The 20,713-nt window shown below is 41.1% G+C and overlaps 1 protein-coding gene and 1 non-coding gene across 2 annotated transcripts in view; both read right to left on the minus strand.

Annotated features, from left to right (window-relative positions):
• Positions 1 to 835: 835 nt before the first annotated feature.
• Positions 836 to 20,713, minus strand: part of LOC128067928 (cytochrome P450 2C23-like) — a 29,537-nt gene continuing 9,659 nt past the window's right edge. Inside the window, exons 3-9 of the mRNA XM_052661056.1 lie at positions 12,511 to 12,660; positions 11,529 to 11,689; positions 10,857 to 11,033; positions 7,844 to 7,985; positions 5,806 to 5,993; positions 3,451 to 3,592; positions 836 to 1,017 (exon numbers count right to left, since the gene is read on the minus strand). Of these exons, the coding sequence (XP_052517016.1) occupies positions 836 to 1,017; positions 3,451 to 3,592; positions 5,806 to 5,993; positions 7,844 to 7,985; positions 10,857 to 11,033; positions 11,529 to 11,689; positions 12,511 to 12,660 (1,142 nt within the window). The remainder of the gene's footprint in view (positions 1,018 to 3,450; positions 3,593 to 5,805; positions 5,994 to 7,843; positions 7,986 to 10,856; positions 11,034 to 11,528; positions 11,690 to 12,510; positions 12,661 to 20,713) is intronic.
• Positions 9,396 to 9,502, minus strand: LOC128068094 (U6 spliceosomal RNA). Its single transcript, XR_008201446.1, has one exon. It is a non-coding gene; the product is annotated as a U6 spliceosomal RNA (small nuclear RNA).

A 20,713-nucleotide genomic window follows, 5' to 3' on the forward strand; every position in this document is an offset into this window, starting at 1 on the left:
TTATCTACTCTTCTGCCAATGGACATTTGGGTAGTTTCCACCATTTTTGGCTATTGTGAATAATGCTACTAGGGACATGGGTGTGCAAATATCTGTTGGAGAATTCAAAAGAATCAATTCTTTTGAGTATATGCACAGAAACTCAGCTCTACTTTTAAAGCTTCTTTCCCTCCCAGTGTCCTGGAGCCTGGGCTGCCTCATGACATTTGAACCATCCTTCTGTGGCAGCGGCTGCTCACAGCACTCCACTGGGCCCCCACTGGGCAGTTGTTCTAGCTATTCTCTTCTGCGTCACTATTCTCTTGGCAATAACAGTCTTTTCTTGCAATTTACCCTCTTGCTCTCCAAACCCCAGTCCTGCCCCTCATTTTCTGAAGAAGATGCAGCTATGCATGTCTGAATCCTACCTATGCACATGGTTTGACTTTTATCCAAGGTGGCTTCTTGGGCCTCCATGTAAAGCAATGGCTGCAAATAGATGAGGTGGGGCAGGGAGAGATTTGTGATGGGGGTTACCATTTCATCTGTTTCAGTTCAGTTCAGTTCAGCCGCTCAGTCATGTCCGACTCTTTGCGACCCCATGAATTGCAGCACGCCAGGCCAGCTCCTTTTTCAAGGAATTTATCGATTTAAACAAATGTCTATCAAGCTTTTAGTGAGTAGTGTTTCTGTCCTGCAGTACAGGTAGATTCTTTACCAACTGAGCTATGAGGGAAGCCCATGTTTCTGTCCTAGGCAGAATTTAAAATGAAAAGAGACTGTTGGGGTGGGAGAAGTAGTGAGAAGAGAAAGCTATTACTTATATTTAAATTGTTAAAAGAGAAAAGCTCTTATTTTATCTGGGGATAAGGCATAGCTTGAAGGGTGGTGGCATATTGATGAGTCCGGTAACAATGGGTTTGATCTCTATGTCCTTTGTCTCCCCCAGGGATTTCAGGACAAAATTTTGCAGAATGGTGGTGATGAACAGGAACAGCTCCATGTGGGCCAGGCCCTCTCCAACACAGGCCCATTTCCCTGAAAGGAAGAGACAGTTCCATTAGCTTGTTCCAAATTACAAATTACAATAGCTCATATTAAAATACTACATACTCCTGACAGCCACTGAAAACACTGTTCAGAAAAGGGACAGCTCAGAAACCGCTAGATGATGATCAACTGGCTCAGCTCAGTTTGGTGCAGTCGCTCAGTCGTGTCTGACTGTTTGAGACCCCATGAATCGCAGCACGCCAGGCCTCCCTGTCCATCACCAACTGCCAGAGTCTACCCAAACCCATGTCCATTGAGTCAGTGATGCCATCCAACCATCTCATCCTCTGTCGTCCCCTTCTCCTCCTGCCTTCAATCTTTCCCAGCATCAGGGTCTTTTCGAATGAGTAAACACTCCACATCAGGTGGCCAAAGTACTGGAGTTTCAGCTTCAACATCAGTCCCTCCAATGAACACCCAGGACTGATCTCCTTTAGAATGGACTGGTTGGATCTCCTTGCAGTCCAAGGGACTCTCAAGAGTCTTCTCCAACACCACAGTTGAAAAGCATCAATTCTTCGGTGCTCAGCTTTCTTCACAGACCAACTCTCACATCCATACATGATATAACCTTGACTAGACGGACCTTTGTTGACAAAGTAATGTCTCTGCTTTTTAATATGCTGCCTAGGTTGGTCATAACTTTCCTTCCAAAGAGTAAGAGTCTTTTAATTTCATGGATGCAATCACCTTCTGCAGTGATTTTGGAGCCCAAAAAAATAAAGTCAGCCACTGTTTCCACTGTTTCCCCATCTATTTGCCATGAAGTGATGGGACCAGATGCCATGATCCTAGTTTTCTCAACGTTGAGCTTTAAACCAACTTTTTCACTCTCCTCTTTCACTTTCATCAAGAGGCTTTTTAGTTCTTCACTTTTTGCCATAAGGGTGGTGTCATCTGCATATCTGAGGTTATTGATATTTCTCCCAGCAATCTTGATTCCAGCTTGTGCTTCTTCCAGCCCAGCGTTTCTCATAATGTACTCTGCATATATGTTAAATAAGCAGGGTGACAGTATACAGCTTTGATGTATTCCTTTTCCTATTTGGAACCAGTCTGTTGTTCCATGTCCAGTTCTAACTGTTGCTTCCTGACCTGTATATAGGTTTCTCAAGAGGCAGGTTAGGTGGTCTGGTATTCCCATCTCCTTCAGAATTTTCCAGTTTACTGTGATCCATATAGTCAAAGGCTTTGACATAGTCAATAAAGCAGAAATAGATGTTTTTCTACAACTCTCTTGCTTTCTTGATGACCCAGCAGATATTGGCAATTTGATCTCTGGTTCTTGTGCCTTTTCTAAAACCAGCTGGAACATCTGGAAGTTCACGGTTCATGTATTGCTGAAGCCTGGCTTGGAGAATTTTAAGCATTACTTTACTAGTGTGTGAGATGAGTGCAATTGTGCAGTAGTTTGAGCACTCTTTGGCATTGCCTTTCTTTGGGATTGGAATGAAAACTGACCTTTCCCAGTCCTGTGGCCACTGCTGAGTTTTCCAGATTTGCTGATCAACTCGTACAGTTCCTCTAACAAACCAAAATTTCTCTAAAGAGATTTATGCTCCTAATTCAATAGTTCTCCTGGGGATTTATCTGTAGGAACTAGAGATTCACCAATGAGGATGTCACTTGCATTTTTATTTATGACACTGATGAGTTAGATGAAAACTAGACACACACCTATATTGGATTAATTAAACAAGGCATTGTGCAACTAGCACGTAATGCCACCTAAACATGTTTGTATGGAAGATTATTTAATACCACAGGCTGTCTTTTAAAAACATATTAACTGTTATTTTTGAAAATACTAATCAAATAACTGACTAGGATAACAAAGAAAAAAAATATGTGCTGAGTGATCTTAAGTTGTCTTTATGACCTTATGAGAAATAGCAACTGGAAGCCAATCAGCTCTTGCAAAGAGGCAAGGGTATGTGGGGCTCTGGATTTCAGACGGGAAGGAAGACAATGAAATGACCAAAGTCCCTCTGATGGGCTCTAGCTCTAAGAATCAGAAAATTATACAATAATGTTTAATCATTTTAAAAGAAGAAAGAAACCTGAACATTCTGTTTTAGAAAAGTCGCATATTACAAAAGGGAGATCAATAGGTAAGAGTCTATGAAAGGAGGTCCCTTTGTTATCTGATAATGTGTGACATCTGAATCGAATTGATTTGCCTTGATTTCTTTAAAAACTGGCATTGTACTTAGTCACCAGATAACAAAATAGTCCTTGAAAGACTTATCTGATCCAATTGGTATTCAGACTTAAATGGCTCCATCTTGATTTAGAGGGTTATAGCAGATTGATTTGATTAACTTTGTGATCATTAGTGGATTACTTACGTACATTCAGTAAAGCTAAAAGTTGTTCAAAAGGTTCCTGTGTATGGTTTGGATGGTGTGTATCTATATTTACCAATGGAAAAAGCCACAAAGTATTTTGTTTTCCTGAAGTTGCCATTTTTATCCAAAAAATGGCCTGGGTCAAACTTCTCTGGGTTAGGAAACTCCTTGCAGTTGTACAAAATGGAAGACAGTAACGGCAATACAGTAGTACCCTGGAACCAAGAAAGAGAGAGTAGAATGGGATGTTATCATACTTATCTTTGGTTCATAAAAAGCCTAACACTTTTAATTATAGTGGATTAAACAGGACTGAGCACTCTTAAAGCTTGTGTGAGAGTTTTCTCACTGTCTTTTGTGAGAGTTTTTTCACACCCACTATCATACAATACCTTTTATCGAATAATAAGATGGTTCTCTGGGAGAAGAGCAACTGTTACAGTCAATGTGCAATAAACAATTGTTCAAAAACTAAGACTGGCAGCTCATATTGTTCAGATATGTACTTTACTGGAACCGCCACCTCAAATGGGAAGAATTCACTTTTTGCAATTTTTTTCTTTCTGAATTCAGGTGTGAATGTAAGAAAATAAGTTATAGTACCTTGTAATCTACAAAATCTATCGGCTCAAAGCCCACCTCCTCACTTCTAAAATGGTGTACATATGTGTATGTTTGTCGCTTAGTCATGTCCAGCTCTTTGTGACCCCATGAACTGAACTGTAGCCAGCCTGGTTCCTCTGTCCATTGAATTTTTCAGGCAAGAATACTGGAGGGGGTGGCCATTCCTTTCTCCAGGGGATCTTCCCAACCAAGGGATCAAACCTGGGTCTCCTGCATTGCAGGCAGATTCTTTACTGTCTGAGCCACCATACGCTTTCCTCTTTGCCCCATTAGAACTTGTGAGGTTTAAATGACAAAATGATAATGACCATTGATACAGGATGCTTCACATTTACCTGACACTGTGTTTAATTGTTTATAAATGTCATTTAATCCTCACTTCAACCATATTCACTAGGATCTTATTTTTTTGGCTCATTGTATGAATGCAGAAATTGAGATTCAGAAAGAAACAATTTACTTGTGGTTATTAGCAAGTGGCATGATTAGAATTTGACCCAACTTCTATCTGATCATAAAGCACTCCTATTTAAGTGAAAGCCTCCTCTTTCCATTTTTACTTCATTTTTTATTTCCTGAAACATTATTTCACAATTTTTGGAGTAGGTAGTGCATGTACATGGTATTTTTAAAAAAGTCAAATTGAAAATAAGTTTCTTTTTCCTATACTCAAGTTCCTTGGTTTCCTTCTTAATGTAATCACTGCTATCAGAAATTTATTCCTATCTTATTATAGGTGGGGCTTCCCTGGTGGTTCAGATGATAAAGAATCTGCCTGCAGTACAGGAAACCCAGGTTCAATCCCTGGGTCTGGAAGATCCCCTGGTAAAGGAAATGGCAACCTACTCCAGTATTCTTGCCTAGCAAATTCTGTGGACAGAGGAGCCTGGTGGAGTCACAAAGAGTCGGACATGACTGAGCAACTAACAGAGCAGAAACTCTTTAATATTATCAAAAGCACTTTCTGTATAAATGAGATTACCATGTGGTTTTCCTTTAAATTCTATTTCTATGTTGAATTTTATTAAACCAAATTTTCTGGTGTCAGACCTTCCTGTGTTCCTGATTACCTTCACTTGCTGGTGGTATAGCATTTTTAATATGATACTAGACTTATGTGTTAATAGACTTTTGCACTGGGATTTGGCAGTAAGGTTGGGGGCTGTTTCAGTTTTGCAGTAGTCTGGTCAGGTTTGACACCTTTTCTTCCTCTTCTACACTCTCAAATGTAAAACCCAAACCCTTAATCACTACAGAAGGCTGACTACATCCCCAATGTGCATGTGAATGTTTTGATCATTGTTAACTATTACGGGCAGCAATGTCCCAAATGTCCTGATACATGAGATCTTGGGAGGAGAGAATTTGGGTTAAAGAAAGTTGACACTTGATTACTTTAGAGCTGCAGGTACACTGTCCATCTCTTCCCCCTTTTTAAAATCTATCATGGAAAGTCAGATTTCTGTTCCCTCAAGATTCATACTAATGCCCATCACTTCTCCCTTAATATATCCTATCATACCTGAGAGTGTGAGGAGCCTTGGAAGCCCTGGATTAGCTTCCCCATTCCAGGAAGGCAGAGGCAGAACCACAGAGGTGAACAATGGCCTGAGAGTACACTGCATAGCAGTGACGGATTTTAAACCCAGGCCGTGTAACTCAGGCCTCGTGTTCTTCCCATGTCTCTCAACTGCCTCTCTTCCTGAAACAGCTATGATGCCTCTAACAGGCCCCATCTACCATGGGGTGGAGTGGTACCACGTTGCACCTTCTATCTCAGCCAGCTTTCCCAGCCACCTCTAACCTTTGGGATGACATAGTGTCTGAATTTCGTGTCCTGGACCACAGTATGGGGTAAGTTAGAAGGAATGAGGGTGATGTATCTCTGTATCTCATGCAACACAGCCTCTGTATAGGGCAGCTTCATCTTGTCCTTCATGCAGGGACTTTGGGTGCGTCCAATCACACGGTCAATTTCTTCATGAACTTTGGCTGCAGAGACATGAATCATGAATCCTACTTAAGAGATGTGTTCCCTGGATACTTGGAAATGCTTACAATTTGTAAAGAAAATGGCCTGGAAAAGGCTCCCAAGGTCAAAGACATGTTGCTAAACAACCCACAGCTCTGTTCTTCATAGAATTTCTGTTTTTTTCTTTTTTTTTAAATTTTAGTATAAAATCTTTATTCTCAGAATATTCCTTTTTAATTAATTTATTTATTTTAATTGGAGGCTAATTACTTTACAATATTGTAGTGGTTTTTGCCATACATTGACATGAATCAGCCATGGGTGTACATGTGTTCCCCATCCCGAACCCCCCTCCCACCTCCCTCCCAATCCCATCCCTCAGGGTCATCCCAGTGCACTAGCCCTGAGTACCCTGTTTCATGCATCAAACCTGGACTGGTGATCTGTTTCACATATGGTAATATATATATTTCAATGCTATTCTCTCAAATCATCCAACCCTCGCCTTCTCCCTCAGAGTCCAAAAGACTGTTCTGTACATCTGTGTCTCTTTTTCTGTCTCGCATATAGGGTCATCCTATCGTCTTTCTAAATTCCATATATATGCATTAATATACTGTATTGGTGTTTTTCTTTCTGACTTACTTCACTCTGTATAATAGACTCCAGTTTCATCCACCTCATTAGAACTGATTCAAATGCATTCTTTTTAATAGCTGAGTAATATTCCATTGTGTATGTGTACCACAGCTTTCTTATCTATTCGTCTGCTGATAGACATCTAGGTTGCTTCCATGTCCTGGCTATTGAAAACAGTGCTGTGATGAACATTGGGGTACGTGTGTCTCTTTCAATTCTGGTTTCCTCAGTGTGTATGCCCAGCATTGGGTTGCTGGGTCATATGGCAGTTCTATTTCCAGTTTTTTAAGGAATCTCCACACTGTTCTCCATAGTGGCTGTACAAGTTTGCATTCCTACCAACAGTGTAAGAGGTTTCCCTTTTCTCTGCATCCTCTCAGTATTTATTGTTTGTAGACTTTCTGATAGAAGCCATAGAACTTCTATTTTTTATATTGCTGCAAAGACCAGAGATTTCGCTTCAGGAAACATAAAAGCTGCATTAAGTATGCAGCCTCCTGCCTGAACTAGTTTGTCCTCCTGTACAGGTGAGGAGATGACCTCTGTGCAGGGATTAAGGTTTATCGCAGATTCCTGGTAAAGCAGCTGCAGAGGGGAAATGCTCAATCCTAACTCTAGTGGGAGCATCTCCTCTATCAGTATCATCCTGCCTCCTAACATTTTGTGGGAACAGCTAACACCATTTTGTTGAACAAAATAAACACTGGGTTTCTAAGACCTGTGCTCTGAGAACATGATTGAGAAAATCAAGCTAGTATAATTTCATTTTTGAATTTTAAATTATATTGGAGCTAAAAATCCCCTTTGGGGAGACGGATCCATTTTCAAGATGGAAAAACAAAGGCCTGTGAAGTGAAATAACTTGTTTGAGGTCACACAGTCAGGTATTGGCGGCTGAGAATGAGAATGCAAAATGGGAACCCAGGCATCCCTCATCTAAATTGGGCTGACTCTTCAACATTATATCATATATAGCAGAGCTGGGATTCAGAAGCTCCTCTGCTTTTAAACGTAAAAAGTCTTTGATTCGTAATGGTCTCTCTTCCTTATCAACATCATTTGATATAATTTTGATCTGTAAAACCAAACCACATGGGTGGCCCTAGGCATGATGCTCGCCAAGGCTGTCCAGAGAAAGATAAGTTGTCACAGACAGTAGTCCCTTCCCACCTTCATGAGTGCCAGAAGCTCCTATTTTATCCTAAATAAATACTCAGGATATTTGCTGTACCTTGAACCTCAGGGTATTTCATTAGGAGCAGGAACCCGTAACTCAGGATGGCAGTGGTTATCTCTACTCCTGCTGAAAACAGATTTGATCCACAGGTTGCTAAGTTTTCCAAGTGAAATTCAGACTCTGGGTTCTGTTTCTCCTGTAGATGGCAGAGTTAAAAAGATGACAGAATTAAATAAAGTAAAATTAAACAAACAAAAAAAGAAGGCGGCAACGGTTTATCAGAGCTCCATGATCACACCCCATCACTAGTAATAGGCTTTATTTTCTGCATGGTAGGGTAGTAGATTTTTAAAAATCAGTCATGGAATTGAGACTTCTGGTTCAAATCCCAGGTTAGTCAATGATCAGATATATGCCCTTGACAAGTTACCTTACCTCTTTACTCAACTTCATCATTTGTGAAACTGGGATATAGAACAGAATATACCTCATAGGGTTATTGTAAAGATGAAAAGAGATACTGAGTGGAAGGCCTTGGAACAATTCTTCTTATATACAAACACGCAGTTAACGAATCTTCTTTTATTATATTTAATGAAAAAGACTAGATGATAAATTCAATGTGAACACAGTGTAGAGAAGTCACTGGTTTGGAACTGGTCTGTTTCCTTCAGACCAGTGATACAAAGCATGGGAAACTGATACTACCCTAGCCCTTTAGAGTATCGTAGTGAAGAATATAGAGGTCAATTAAATATTTTGTTAAACTATGATGAGTGCTATGAAAGGAAATTTCAGGGTAGTATTCCTTTTACCAACCACCATGGACTGATAGAGAGTTGGTACGAAGGAAAATTTTTAAATGACTGAATTAAAAACCTAGCTATTTTTGTTTTCTCTTTCCCAGACAAACATCTAGTCCTCTGAGGGCCAACAACAAACTTTTCCATCAGAATGAAGAGGATATTTCAATGCACATTGTTGATAAGTGGAGTGAGCTTGAATGTCTCTACTAACTTCAGGGAAATTTCTGAGAAGAAAAGAGAGCATGGTCATGCCTTCCTTCAGCATGTTTTCTAAGGAAGTCAAGCTTTCTAAATCAGCCCTCCCAGAGATTAAGAAGACTAAACAGGTTATTAGTAATTAACCATTTGCTATAACTTGTGCACTTATGATACAATTGCACAGTGTTTTTCTTTTGCTTATTTATGTATATTTGGGGAATTTTGGCATGAAAGTCAAAGTATTAGTTGCTCAGTTGTGTCCAGCTCTTTGCAATCCTATGGACTGTAGCCTGCCATGTTCCTCTGTCCATGAAATTCTTCAGGCAAGAATACTGGAGTGAGCAGCCATTCCCTCCTCCAGGGGATCTTCCCAACCCAGAGATCAAACCTGGGTTTGCCTGCTTTGCAGGCAGATTCTTTACCATCTGAAATAACGCTTTACTGGGGAAGCCGAACTTTGGCATAAACAAGGTTAATTTTACAGGGCTCAAAGAATTATTTTCAGATTTTAAGTTGTTACATATGTATTTTTATTGAAATATCCTTTTTTTTAGAAATACAAAAATTGAAATCATATTGGTTAAAAGTTTTGTGCACACAACAAAAATATGGAACACTTCACAAATTTGTGTGTCATCCTTGCACAGGGGCCATGCTAATCTTCTCTGTATCATTCCAATTTCAGTGTATGTGCTGCCAAAATGAGCACAGAATATCCTTTTGCAGTCTATTGTTTGTCACAGTTTTGACTGTTTTCCTGCTGATGTTCTCATGGACACTGATGCTGGTATCTTAGCCAGCAATGTTCTAAGAGCTGGTGGCTGTGTGATACTTGCTATTCAATATGTTTAAGACCACCGATGGTTAATTATAATGTGTTTTTTTAGAATCTTTTATCCATCGTTAGTTTTAAATAATGAAATTGTTCCATGGGAAAACACAATCCAGTTTTTATAATGTATGACATACTCCCTGGGAAACATTGTGGCAAACAATGGGAGACTATGGGTGTGTAAAGAAGATGTGTGTGTCTTTTAGCCACATTAAGATAAATATATGCTCAGAAACATGCATATATATACATATATGTAGCTCATCATAAATATATACTGAGAAGATTTCATTAAATGCTAGTGTCCAACCAAGTACAGGAAGTAAATAGAAATAAAAGGAAATAATATGTATAATATATATATTTTTAGAAAACTTATGAGTTTTTGCCCAACTAAAAAATTTATGACATTTTGATTCCACTTGTTTGACTTAGTATGAATAAAATACTAGATTTCTAATTTAGAAAAATAGATATGCAACAAGCCACAAAGGTTTATGTATAGCACAGGGAGCTATAGTCAATATCTTGAAATAACCTATAATGGGAAATAACTTCAAAAATAATATATGTGTATATGTATAACTGAATCACACACACAAAAAAAGAATTCTACTTTTTGAAATTTAGTAAAGTTTATCTTATTGCCAATTTTTCTAAATGTCCTATGGACATCTAATAACACATGAAATACAAAATTTTAAGTACATTTGTATAGGATATGATTAATATAAATTAATTAAATACAAATTTATTACATTTATATTATTAAAGACATCATTCAAGATGCTTCTATTCTGATTTTTTCTGCACTTGATAAAATATTCTCAGAGAAATGTTAATATTTCTCACTATGATTGTATATTTTTTCTTTTCCCTTATGTCTCTTCGGATTTTTGCTTTATGTATTTTTGTTTCTTTGTTGTTGTCTAAAAGTTTATGATGTCTATCTTCTTTTTGAATTGTACCCTTTATTGTTAAAATATATATCTTTGTTTCATTTAAAATAAATAAATTTTAAAAAGAAAATAAAAGCAATACAAAGGAAAAAGAGGGCTTTTCCTCTTTTAAAATTTCTGCACTATGAAATATTTCTACTATTGTTAATAGCATACCTCACTGCCACAAGATATCAAAATATCAAGAATTACCTACATGGTGTGATTATGCTTTCCTGCATCCCCATGGACTGATAAAATATAGTATCAGGGAAAGATGTCATGTACAATACCTGCTCCATCCTGCTGAGGAAACAGTCAATGTAGTCTCGAGGGTTATTATGATTCAGGGACTTTTGATGCTTCTTCACTTTTTCCAGAACAAAGTAGTGAACACCCTTAAGCCTTTTTGAAAATGCTTTGTGCTCTCCAGGGAGAGGCTTTATGAGTTTTGGCCATAGATTGTAAATCTAAAATGAGAACAAAAAACACACAAGCGATTCAGTTTGTGAAGAGACACCAGGGTTTCTGAGTGGAGCACCGAACTCTCTGCAGGGTCTGGCCAAGGAGCTTTCAAGCTAAAGAGAAGGTAGGGTGACCGTCACACACATGAGAGTCGCCCCTTCTCATCTCCTGCTCAACCATCCTCAGCCAACCTCAGAGTGAGAGAAGGGGAGAATGTGCACAGGAGCCTTAAAAGAAATGCAGGGAACTGGGAACATGACGTCTTCTTTTGAGGGAATCACCTCACAGAAGCGAGCAGAAGGCAGCCTTCATAGGTGCTGGTCTAAGTGACACTATACTAATCCACTTGACATAAAACACACACGGAAGGACGGGGACAGTGCTTGCCTTGGCGCACGCTCATGGGACAAGGTGGGCAGCTTGCAGCTCGTTATCCTGCCTGTGGGCTCCCAGTATGCCCAAGAGGTCAAGTGCCAGGGTAAATGGAGACCTGGCCTTACCTGGTTCCAGAGAGAGCTTACTCGATTTAAATTTTTATTTAACAAATCCAGCAGGGAGTGAAGGGTCTTATCGTTGTAGTGGAAACGTTCATTGAAGAGGATGGAGCAGATCACGCTGCAGGTAGCACAGGACAGGGTGAGAGCAGGGTTAAAGGGCTGAGCTGGCGTGAAGAAAAAACAACTCTAACATTTAGAATCTTCATCAGCCTGGATTAGGGTTTCAAGAAGATGGCCTCCCTCCTCCTCAGATGATACTTATATTGTATTTTCTCTAAACTTCTTCAGATTAGGATGTAAGCGTCTTCTACTAATATTAATACTATCTGCTCTATGGTATACTATGCTACTACTCTCTGTCTCTCAGAAGTCGCTCAGTCGTGTCCGACTCTTTGTAACCCCATGGACTGTAGCCCACCAGGCTCCTCCCTCCATGGAATTCTCCAGGCCAGAATACTGGCGTGGGTTGCCATTTCCTTCTCCAGGGGATCTTCCCGACCCAGGGATCGAACCTGGGTCTCCCACATTGCAGGCAGACGCTTTAACATCCGAGCCACCAGGGTTTATATTATTCAGTGAATATGGTAATAGTCATAAGGGGAGTAAGTAATATTATAGAATATTTACCACATGCTGGATACTGTGTAAATGTTTTGCAAACTGTATTATCCAACCCTCAATCTGAGGTTTGATTTTTAGCCGCATTTTTCAGATGAGGAAACTGCACCTTAGAGAAATTAAATAACTTGCCCAAATTTACACATCCAGTAAGTGCTGAAGTTGGGAGATGAATCCAAGCAAAGGGATTCAAGGATCCTAAGTAACTGCTTTGAGTCATTTTCCTCCTGCCCCGTTTTTCCTTGCCAACACCCTGGTTAATAGAGCAGATTGTGGACTGCTGAGCATCTCCTGAAGGAGGAGCTTTGGTGGGAAGGGCTGTGTGCGCAGTAGCCCCTTGGCCCAAAAGATGGCCCATGGAACACACCCTCTGATTTCCTGAGCTCCTCCACCAGAAACTGGGCCTCCACCTGGATCCTCTCCTCGAGGCTCCTCTTCCCCATCCCAAAGTCCCTTAGGGTCATGAGGGAGAAGTGCCGCATTTGCTTCCACGTGTCCCCATTGCTGAAAAAGAGTCCTAGGAGAAGAAGCAGAGAGCAGAAAAGTGGTTTTGCATCATAGAATCAGATGTCCCCAGAAGCTGATCTCTTGTGTCCACCCTGCGCTGTGCCCACTGCCCCTTATCAGGAATTTAGCAACTGGCCTTTGAAGAGCACAACGTATTCTTTGGTTTGGGTAAAATATTTGTCACAAAGCAAATAAAACCCAAGTTCTGGTCAACAGAGGACAGAGGTGACGGAGACAGGATCATTGGCACTTAGAGAACATTCCCAAGTGTGGGAAGGGCCATCTGTCTGGTTTTGTTAAAGATGGTAAAGACTGGCATGTGTTCTCACAAACCCCTCTCCTGAGTGTCTGTTTTTGCACTAAATATCCCTCTGACTTGTGGTTTAGTTCTATCCATGACTTCCTCTACGATTTGCAACCCCATGGACTGTAACCCACCAGGCTTCTCTGTCCATGGAATTCTCCAGGCAAGAATACTGGAGTGGGTAGCTGTTCCCTTCTCCAGGGGATCTTCCCAACCTAGGGATCGAATCCAGGTCTCCAGCATTACAGGCAGATTCTTTACCAGCTGAGCTACTAGAGTGGGTAGCCATTCCCTTCTCAAGGGGATCTTCCCAACTTGGGGTAACGAACCTAGGTCTCCTGCATTGTAGGCGGATTCTCTAAGGTCCGAGCCACTAAGGAAGCCCCTATTAGAGGACAAGCAACTGCAAAGCAGAGCAATAGGGAATATGCATTTCTCTTCACCTCCAAATTTACTACAGCTGTTAGCTAATCTGAACTAGAAGGAACTCAGGAACAAAGGAACTCAGTATGTTCACACCGAATGCTTTTTCATTTCTTCCTCTGTATATGTCCTGCATTTCCTCTCTCTCTCAATGTACTACCAGTTTCCTAGTATCCCAAACCCAAACCTCAGGGCATTTTCACATCCCTCTTGCCCTATACAGCTGCATTTGGTAAATCCTGTCGATGCCACCTTCAAAATGTCTTTTTCATCTGTCCCTTCTTGTCAATTCAAACTACACTACCACACTTCAGCTTCTAAAGTTATGATCATCTTCAAACCAGTTTCCTAGGTTTAGAGTTTCTAGGTTCCTCAAAATCAAACACAAGGACAATTTTTCTGGTGCTAAAAAGCATTCAGTGGATTTCCCTATACCCACCTCTCACCATAAAGAAGGCTGAGTGCCAGAGAATTGATGCTTTTGAACTGTGGTGTTGGAAAAGACTCATGAGAGTCCCTTGGACAGCAAGGAAATCAAACCAGTCAATCTTAAAGGAAATCAGTCCTGAATATTCATTGGGAAGACTGATGCTGAAGCTGAATCTCCAATACTTTGGCCACCTGATGCAAAGAGCTGATTCATTTGGAAAGACCCTAGTGCTGGGAAAGACTGAGGGCAAAAGGAGAAGGGGATGACAGAGGATGAGATGGTTGGATGGCATCACTGACTCAATGGGCATGAGAGTGAGCAAACTCAGGGAGATAATGAAGGTCAGGGAAGCCTGGTGTGCTGCAGTCCATAGGGTCGCAGAGTTGAACAAGATTTAGCGACTGAACAACAAAAACAACCCTCTACCTCCCCACCCAGTCTCATTATGATACTTTTAAACTCCTCAAAACTTTCCATCATTCTCCCCCTTGGCTCTAACTCTGAACCAAAAAAAAAATTAATAAATAAAATAGAGATTAGTGTATTAAGACTATGGATTATTGTTATTGGTTCTGGGCTCTAGAGTTAGGCAAACTGAATTCAAGTCTGCTCCAAAAGTTTCTAATTTGAATGAGCAATTAACTTCTGTTGCCTCAACTTTTCATCTGTTGAATGGAAATAAAAAATATCCTCCTCATGGGGCCATCGTGGTAACTGAATATGGTAATACATGTGAAACCCCTAGCATGGTATCTGGCACACAAGAAGTATTTAATAAATATTAGCTATTATATAATTATAGTTATTACAATAATAATTCGAGTCAATAGTAATCCAATTATTATAATGTCTAACATTTATAATAATTATTGATAGTAACATTATTATTGAACTTTAGGAATATTTTCATCTCATTCATTTTCAAATTTTTAACTGTTTTTACATCATCTTTAAATCAAAAGGCAATCATAAATGTGGCAAAATTATTTGTTTAATCCTTAATTAGACTTTCAAATATTGCCATATCTTTTGTGCTTCATTTATTCTTCCTTTTATGTAATAAATTTTCATTGCTCTCCTGTGCCAACAAAAGCATTTTGCTCACCATCCCGCTCTACAAGGGTTAGATCATTAGCCACTGCAGTCACTGAAAGGCATTCAGGGTGGAGATCAGGGATGAGGTACCCTGTGCTCTGGGGAAACAGACAGAATGGGCCTTCATATAGTTAGATATTTTCAGGAGAAAATTTTATGAACTCAATTTCATTCATTTTCTCATCCTTAGAAAAGCACTAAAATCACTTCAGGAGACATCTGATCCTTGTGACTAGGAGCAGCCTTGTACCAAGATGGGTGTTGATTGCAAGTACCCCCTTCACTGAATCATTTTATATACTGACCTCTGCGTCTAGTTCTTCAGAGTTCTTCAGAGCTATCTGAGGGGCTGTCTCCTGAGCTCTTGGCCTCAGTAAGTCCCCAAATAAAAGTGAACTCACAGCTCTCACGTTGTGCACTTTTTGTTTAGTTGACACCTGCTATGCATATAGCAGATCCTAAAAATATTACTACTGTGAATATTCATGTTTATATTTTCCCACAGCTTGTATTATCTCTCAAGATAGTTTCTACAAACAAATTCCTCCATCACTGTGGATGTCTCTCTGGAGAAGTTTGGTTGTTAAGGGGCAATAAACCTGGGACAGTAACTAAAGGGGCTTGTGAGGTGAGTGCTATGGAACATTCACATGCTCCTGGGAATGGTCCAGTGGAGAGTGAGTTTATCAGTCACAGTCCAACCAAGAAAAGAGAAGCCTCTCTAAGTATTTAAAACAAAGGAAATTTAATCCAGGGAATTTGTTTTAGGGTGATGGAAACACTGAGAGGTTAAACCAGGGACAGCCAGACAACTGATAATTATCAACAGAAGAAAACTGCTGCCATCTTCCCATGGAAGGGACAAAGGCGCTCAATGGATGGGGTTACCTGGCCAGAATTGGAACCAGAGTGGTCCTGTTCTGAAGGAGCTGGAGTTATAGGGGACATGCAGCTCTTGTAAAAGATGCTATCTGAGGCACAGACAGGGGGACCTCCAGCTCTCCTTCCATTCCCCAACCTCTTGCCAGTTCCTCTCTTTGGTTGATCTCAGCCAGAGCCAGCTGTGGGAATTTCAGCCTGCAGTATTTGTAGCACTGGGAACCAGGGCAAATAAGGGAAAAAGGCAAGTGGCTTTTAAGACAAGAAGAGAGCGATGGATAATCTGGGATGGAGAAGGCATTACCAAAGAAGTAAGATCCTTGGGAAGGTGAGATGCTATAGGATCTAGGGCACATGTGGACACTTTGTCTATTGTAACACAGGGAAAAAAGCAGAATGTGGGTGCAGAGGCAGATAGACCTACAGATAAAATGTTAAGAAACTGAGAAAATTCCTTTCTGATGCTTCTGTTGTTACAATGAGTTATGATACAATGGTTCTAAGAGAGGAAATGCATAGTGGGGGTGTGAATACGAGGAATAAAGAGTCTCACAGAGTAGGAAAAGGAGCCAGACAGAGAAACATGTAGTAAGTGGCTAATTGAGGTTTAAAGGTATTAATTTAAAGGGAAGTCAGTGTAATTATGGAGAGAATTTCTCTAGCTGTGTTTATCTTCTGAGTACAAACATAGAGAAGATGGTTGAATTCTTTCAGGGCTGGAGTAGATGCCAGGTAAAGGTGATGGTGGGAGAGTGCTAAAATATTTTCTAGGGACTGATTACAGTAAATGAGCTATGTGAAAGCTGCTTTGATTCACTGATGCTGTCAGTTAAAAGTTTAAGGTCAAGGCTCTTGCTAATATCTATTTCAGAGGGAAATCTGACATCTTGTTGTTGTTGTGTAATCATTAAGTTGTGTCCAACTCAGTGAAATGGCAACCCACTCCAGTATTCTTGCCTGGGAAATGCCATTTCCTTCTCCAGGGGATCTTTCTGATCCAGTGACTGAACCTATATCCCTATTTCCAAATTCAAAAGCTTTTGTGGCGTCGAGATCTGAGATTATACATATGAAGCTCACACACAGAAGTCAGTCTCTTCTTTTCTATGAAGGGAGTTCAGTTTTGGTCCAGGGTTGTCTGTGACTCAAGGCTGAATATTGTCACCCTGCTTATTTAACTTATATGCAGAGTACATCATGAGAAACGCTGGGCTGGAAGAAACACAAGCTGGAATCAAGATTGCCAGGAGAAATATCAATAACCTCAGGTATGCAGATGACACCACCCTTATGGCAGAAAGTGAAGAGGAACTAAAAAGCCTCTTGATGAAAGTGAAAGAGGAGAGCGAAAAAGTTGGTTTAAAGCTCAACATTCAGAAAACGAAGATCATGGCATCCGGTCCCATCACTTCATGGGAAATAGATGGGGAAACAGTGGAAACAGTGTCAGACTTTATTTTTTGGGGCTCCAAAATCACTGCAGATGGTGACTGCAGCTATGAAATTAAAAGACGCTTCCTCCTTGGAAGAAAAGTTATGACCAGCTTAGATAGCATATTCAAAAGCAGAGACATTACTTTGCCGACTAAGGTCCATCTAGTCAAGGATATGGTTTTTCCAGTGGTCATGTATGGATGTGAGAGTTGGACTATGAAGAAGGCTGAGCGCCGAAGAATTGATGCTTTTGGACTGTGGTGTTGGAGAAGACTCTTCAGAGTCTCTTGGACTGCAAGGAGATCCAACCAGTCCATTCTGAAGGAGATCAGCCCTGAGATTACTTTGGAAGGAATAATGCTAAAGCTGAAGCTCCAGTACTTTGGCCACCACATGCGAAGAGTTGACTCATTGGAAAAGACTCATGCTGGGATGGATTGGGGGCAGGAGGAGAAGGGGACGACCGAGGATGAGATGGCTGGATGGCATCATGGACTCGATGGATGTGAGTCTGAGTGAACTCCGGGAGTTGGTGATGGACAGGGAGGCCTGGCGAGCTGCGATTCATGGGGTGGCAAAGAGTCGGACATGACTGAGTGACTGAACTGAACTGAACTGAACTGTCTGTGACTCAGTGCTGAAGTCTCTCTAATTCTAGCCTCCACTGCAGAACACTTGGCTCCCACTTAAACTTCTGTTTGTCAGGTTTTCTTGTATCAGTGCTAAGGTGACACTTTCCTCTTCCACCTGTTTGTTGAGGGCAGATTGCTTTTCCAGAGTGAACCACAACCATATCTCTCACCCTTCATTTCTCTTCTGTAGTGTGCCCACCATCACTTCCCCATCAAGAAAGGAAACCTAATTCCTGTCCATTTGGATTAGGGTTGGCTTTTGGGAATTACTTGCAATGAATAAAATGGTTCTGTGTTCTGAGATTTGGTCTGAAGAAGCTTCACAGCTTGGAATGCTCACATAATTCCTCAGGATGCCCCCTCCTGGACTCCAGGTACCAGCGAGAAGCCCAACCTACGTGGGCAGGCCACTGGCAGATGCTCTGTTGACAGGCCCAGCTGAGCTCAACCTTTGGGTCATCCTTGCCCAAAAGCCAGACTTGTAAGTGAAGAAGCCTCCAGGTGATTTCAGCCCTCAGCTATTTGAATGGAATCACCCTTAGCAGCTTTATTTGGGAAAAACAGAAGGATATCTGCTAAGGCCCAAGGCCTTGTGGATCAGGGAAGAGCCACTTCCACTATGCCTAATTCCAATTCCTGATCACAGAGTCCCTGAGCATTAAAAAGGCTGGGGGGTGGAGGGTACTGTTTTACATCCGAGTCTGGGGTGGTTTGTTACACAAGGAATAACTGGAATACTTTCCTATTTTTCTCACTTTGTTCAGAATGTATACCTATAATGTAAATATATTTTAAAACATACTTCTTTATCACACCTGCATTCCTGCTAGTGGGTGGTGTTCCAAGGAAGCAACACCCTCTCCACACTCACTGTTTTGGGGCAAGTATGTGCATGGGTGAATGATTACATAGCTGTTTACTTCTATTTATGTAAACTAAGTTCCTCAATAGGTGTCTACAGTTTATATGTCCATAGATATAGCAGATTACTTTCCAAAAATGTTCTAGCATCTGCACTCCTCCAGGGAAAGAATGCGGAGAAGGCAATGGCAACCCACTCCAGTACTCTTGCCTGGAAAATCCCATGAGCAGAGAAGGCTGGTAGGCTGCAGGCCACGAGGTCGCTAAGAGTCAGACACGACTGAGCGACTTCACTTTCACTTTTCACTTTCATGCATCGGAGAAGGAAATGGCAACCCACTCCAGTGTTCTTGCCTGGAAAATCCCAGGGACGGGGGAGCCTGGTGGGCTGCCATCTATGGGATCGCACAGGGTTGGACACAACTGAAGCGACTTAGCAGCAGCAGCAGCAGCAGCAGCAGCAGGGAAAGAATGAATGGCTATTTAGCCATACCTTTAAGAGTACTAAGTTATTTTAAATTTTGTATTTTAGTGAGTGAACAATGGCATCTAAAACTGGTGTATAGATTCAATGAGTAAGGTAAAGTAAGGACTTGAGCTGTTGCAATCCATCAATGAGATAAACGTTTAAAGATTAAGATACTGGGTAAAATAGTGAGTTGATGGTTCAGTTCAGTTCAGTCGCTCAGTCGTGTCCGACTCTTTGCGACCCCATGAATCGCAGCACACCAGACCTCCCTGTCCATCACCAACTCCTGGAGTTCGCTCAGATTCACATCCATTGAGTCAATTATGCCATCCAGCCATCTCATCCTCTGTGAGGATGAGTCATCCTCTGTCTCTTTTCCAATGAGTCAGCTCTTCACATGAGGTGGCCAAAGTACTGGAGTTTCAGCTTTAGCATCATTCCTTCCGAAAGTTGATGGTTAACAGGAAATAGTTTAACAACTTGATGAGTTAGACACAAAATCTGCAGTGCTGTACTACAGAGTTCAAAGATCACTAGGCCAGAAAGCTATCTATCATTTTAGTAGATATTTCATTTACAAAGCTGTTATGGGTTGAATTGTTTCCCCTCAAAATACTGTTGATGTCCTGGTCCTGGTATCTATGAATTACAGCCTTATTTCTAAATAAGGTCATTATAGCCAATATAATGACCTTATTTGGAAATAGGATCTTTGCAGAGGTAATCAAGTTAAAACAAGATTAGTGAAAGTGAAAGTCACTCAGTCGTGTCCGACTCTTTGCAACCCCATGGACTATACAGTCCATGGAATTCTCCAGGCCAGCATACTGGAGTGGGTAGCCTTTCCCTTCTCCAGGGGATCTTCCCAACACAGGGATCAAACCCAGGTCTCCTACATTGCAGGCAGATTCTTTACCAGCTGAGCCATAAGAGAAGCCCAAGAATACTGGAGAGGGCAGCCTATTTGTTCTCCAGTGGATCTTCCCAAATCAGGAATCAAACTGGGGTCTCCTGCATTGCAGGCAGATTCTTTACCAACTGAGCTATGAGGGAAGCAAAATGAGATTAGGGTGGGTACAATCCAACATGACTGTTCAATTAGGTTCAGTTGCTCAGTTGTGTCTGACTCTGCAACCCATGGACTGCAGCACGCCAGGCTTCCCTGTCCATCACCAACTCCCAGAGCTTGCTCAAACTCACATCCATAGAGTGGGTGATGCCATCCAAACTTCTCATCCTCTGACATCCCCTTCTCCTCCTGCCTTCAATCTTTTCCAGCATCAGGGTCTTTTCAGATGAGTCAGTTCTTCGCATTAGGTGGCCAAAGTATTAGAGTTTCAACTTCAGCATCAGTCCTTCCAATGAATACCCAGGACTGATCTCCTTTAGGATGGACTGGTTGGATCTCCTTGCTGTCCAAGGCACTCTCAAGAGTCTTCTCCAACACCACAGTTCAAAAGCATCAATTCTACAGCACTCAGCTTTCTTTATGGTCCAACTCCCACATCAATACACAACTACTGGAAAAACCATAGC

Source organism: Budorcas taxicolor, chromosome 23 (assembly GCF_023091745.1).
Source record: "Budorcas taxicolor isolate Tak-1 chromosome 23, Takin1.1, whole genome shotgun sequence".
NCBI classification, from domain to species: domain Eukaryota; kingdom Metazoa; phylum Chordata; class Mammalia; order Artiodactyla; family Bovidae; genus Budorcas; species Budorcas taxicolor.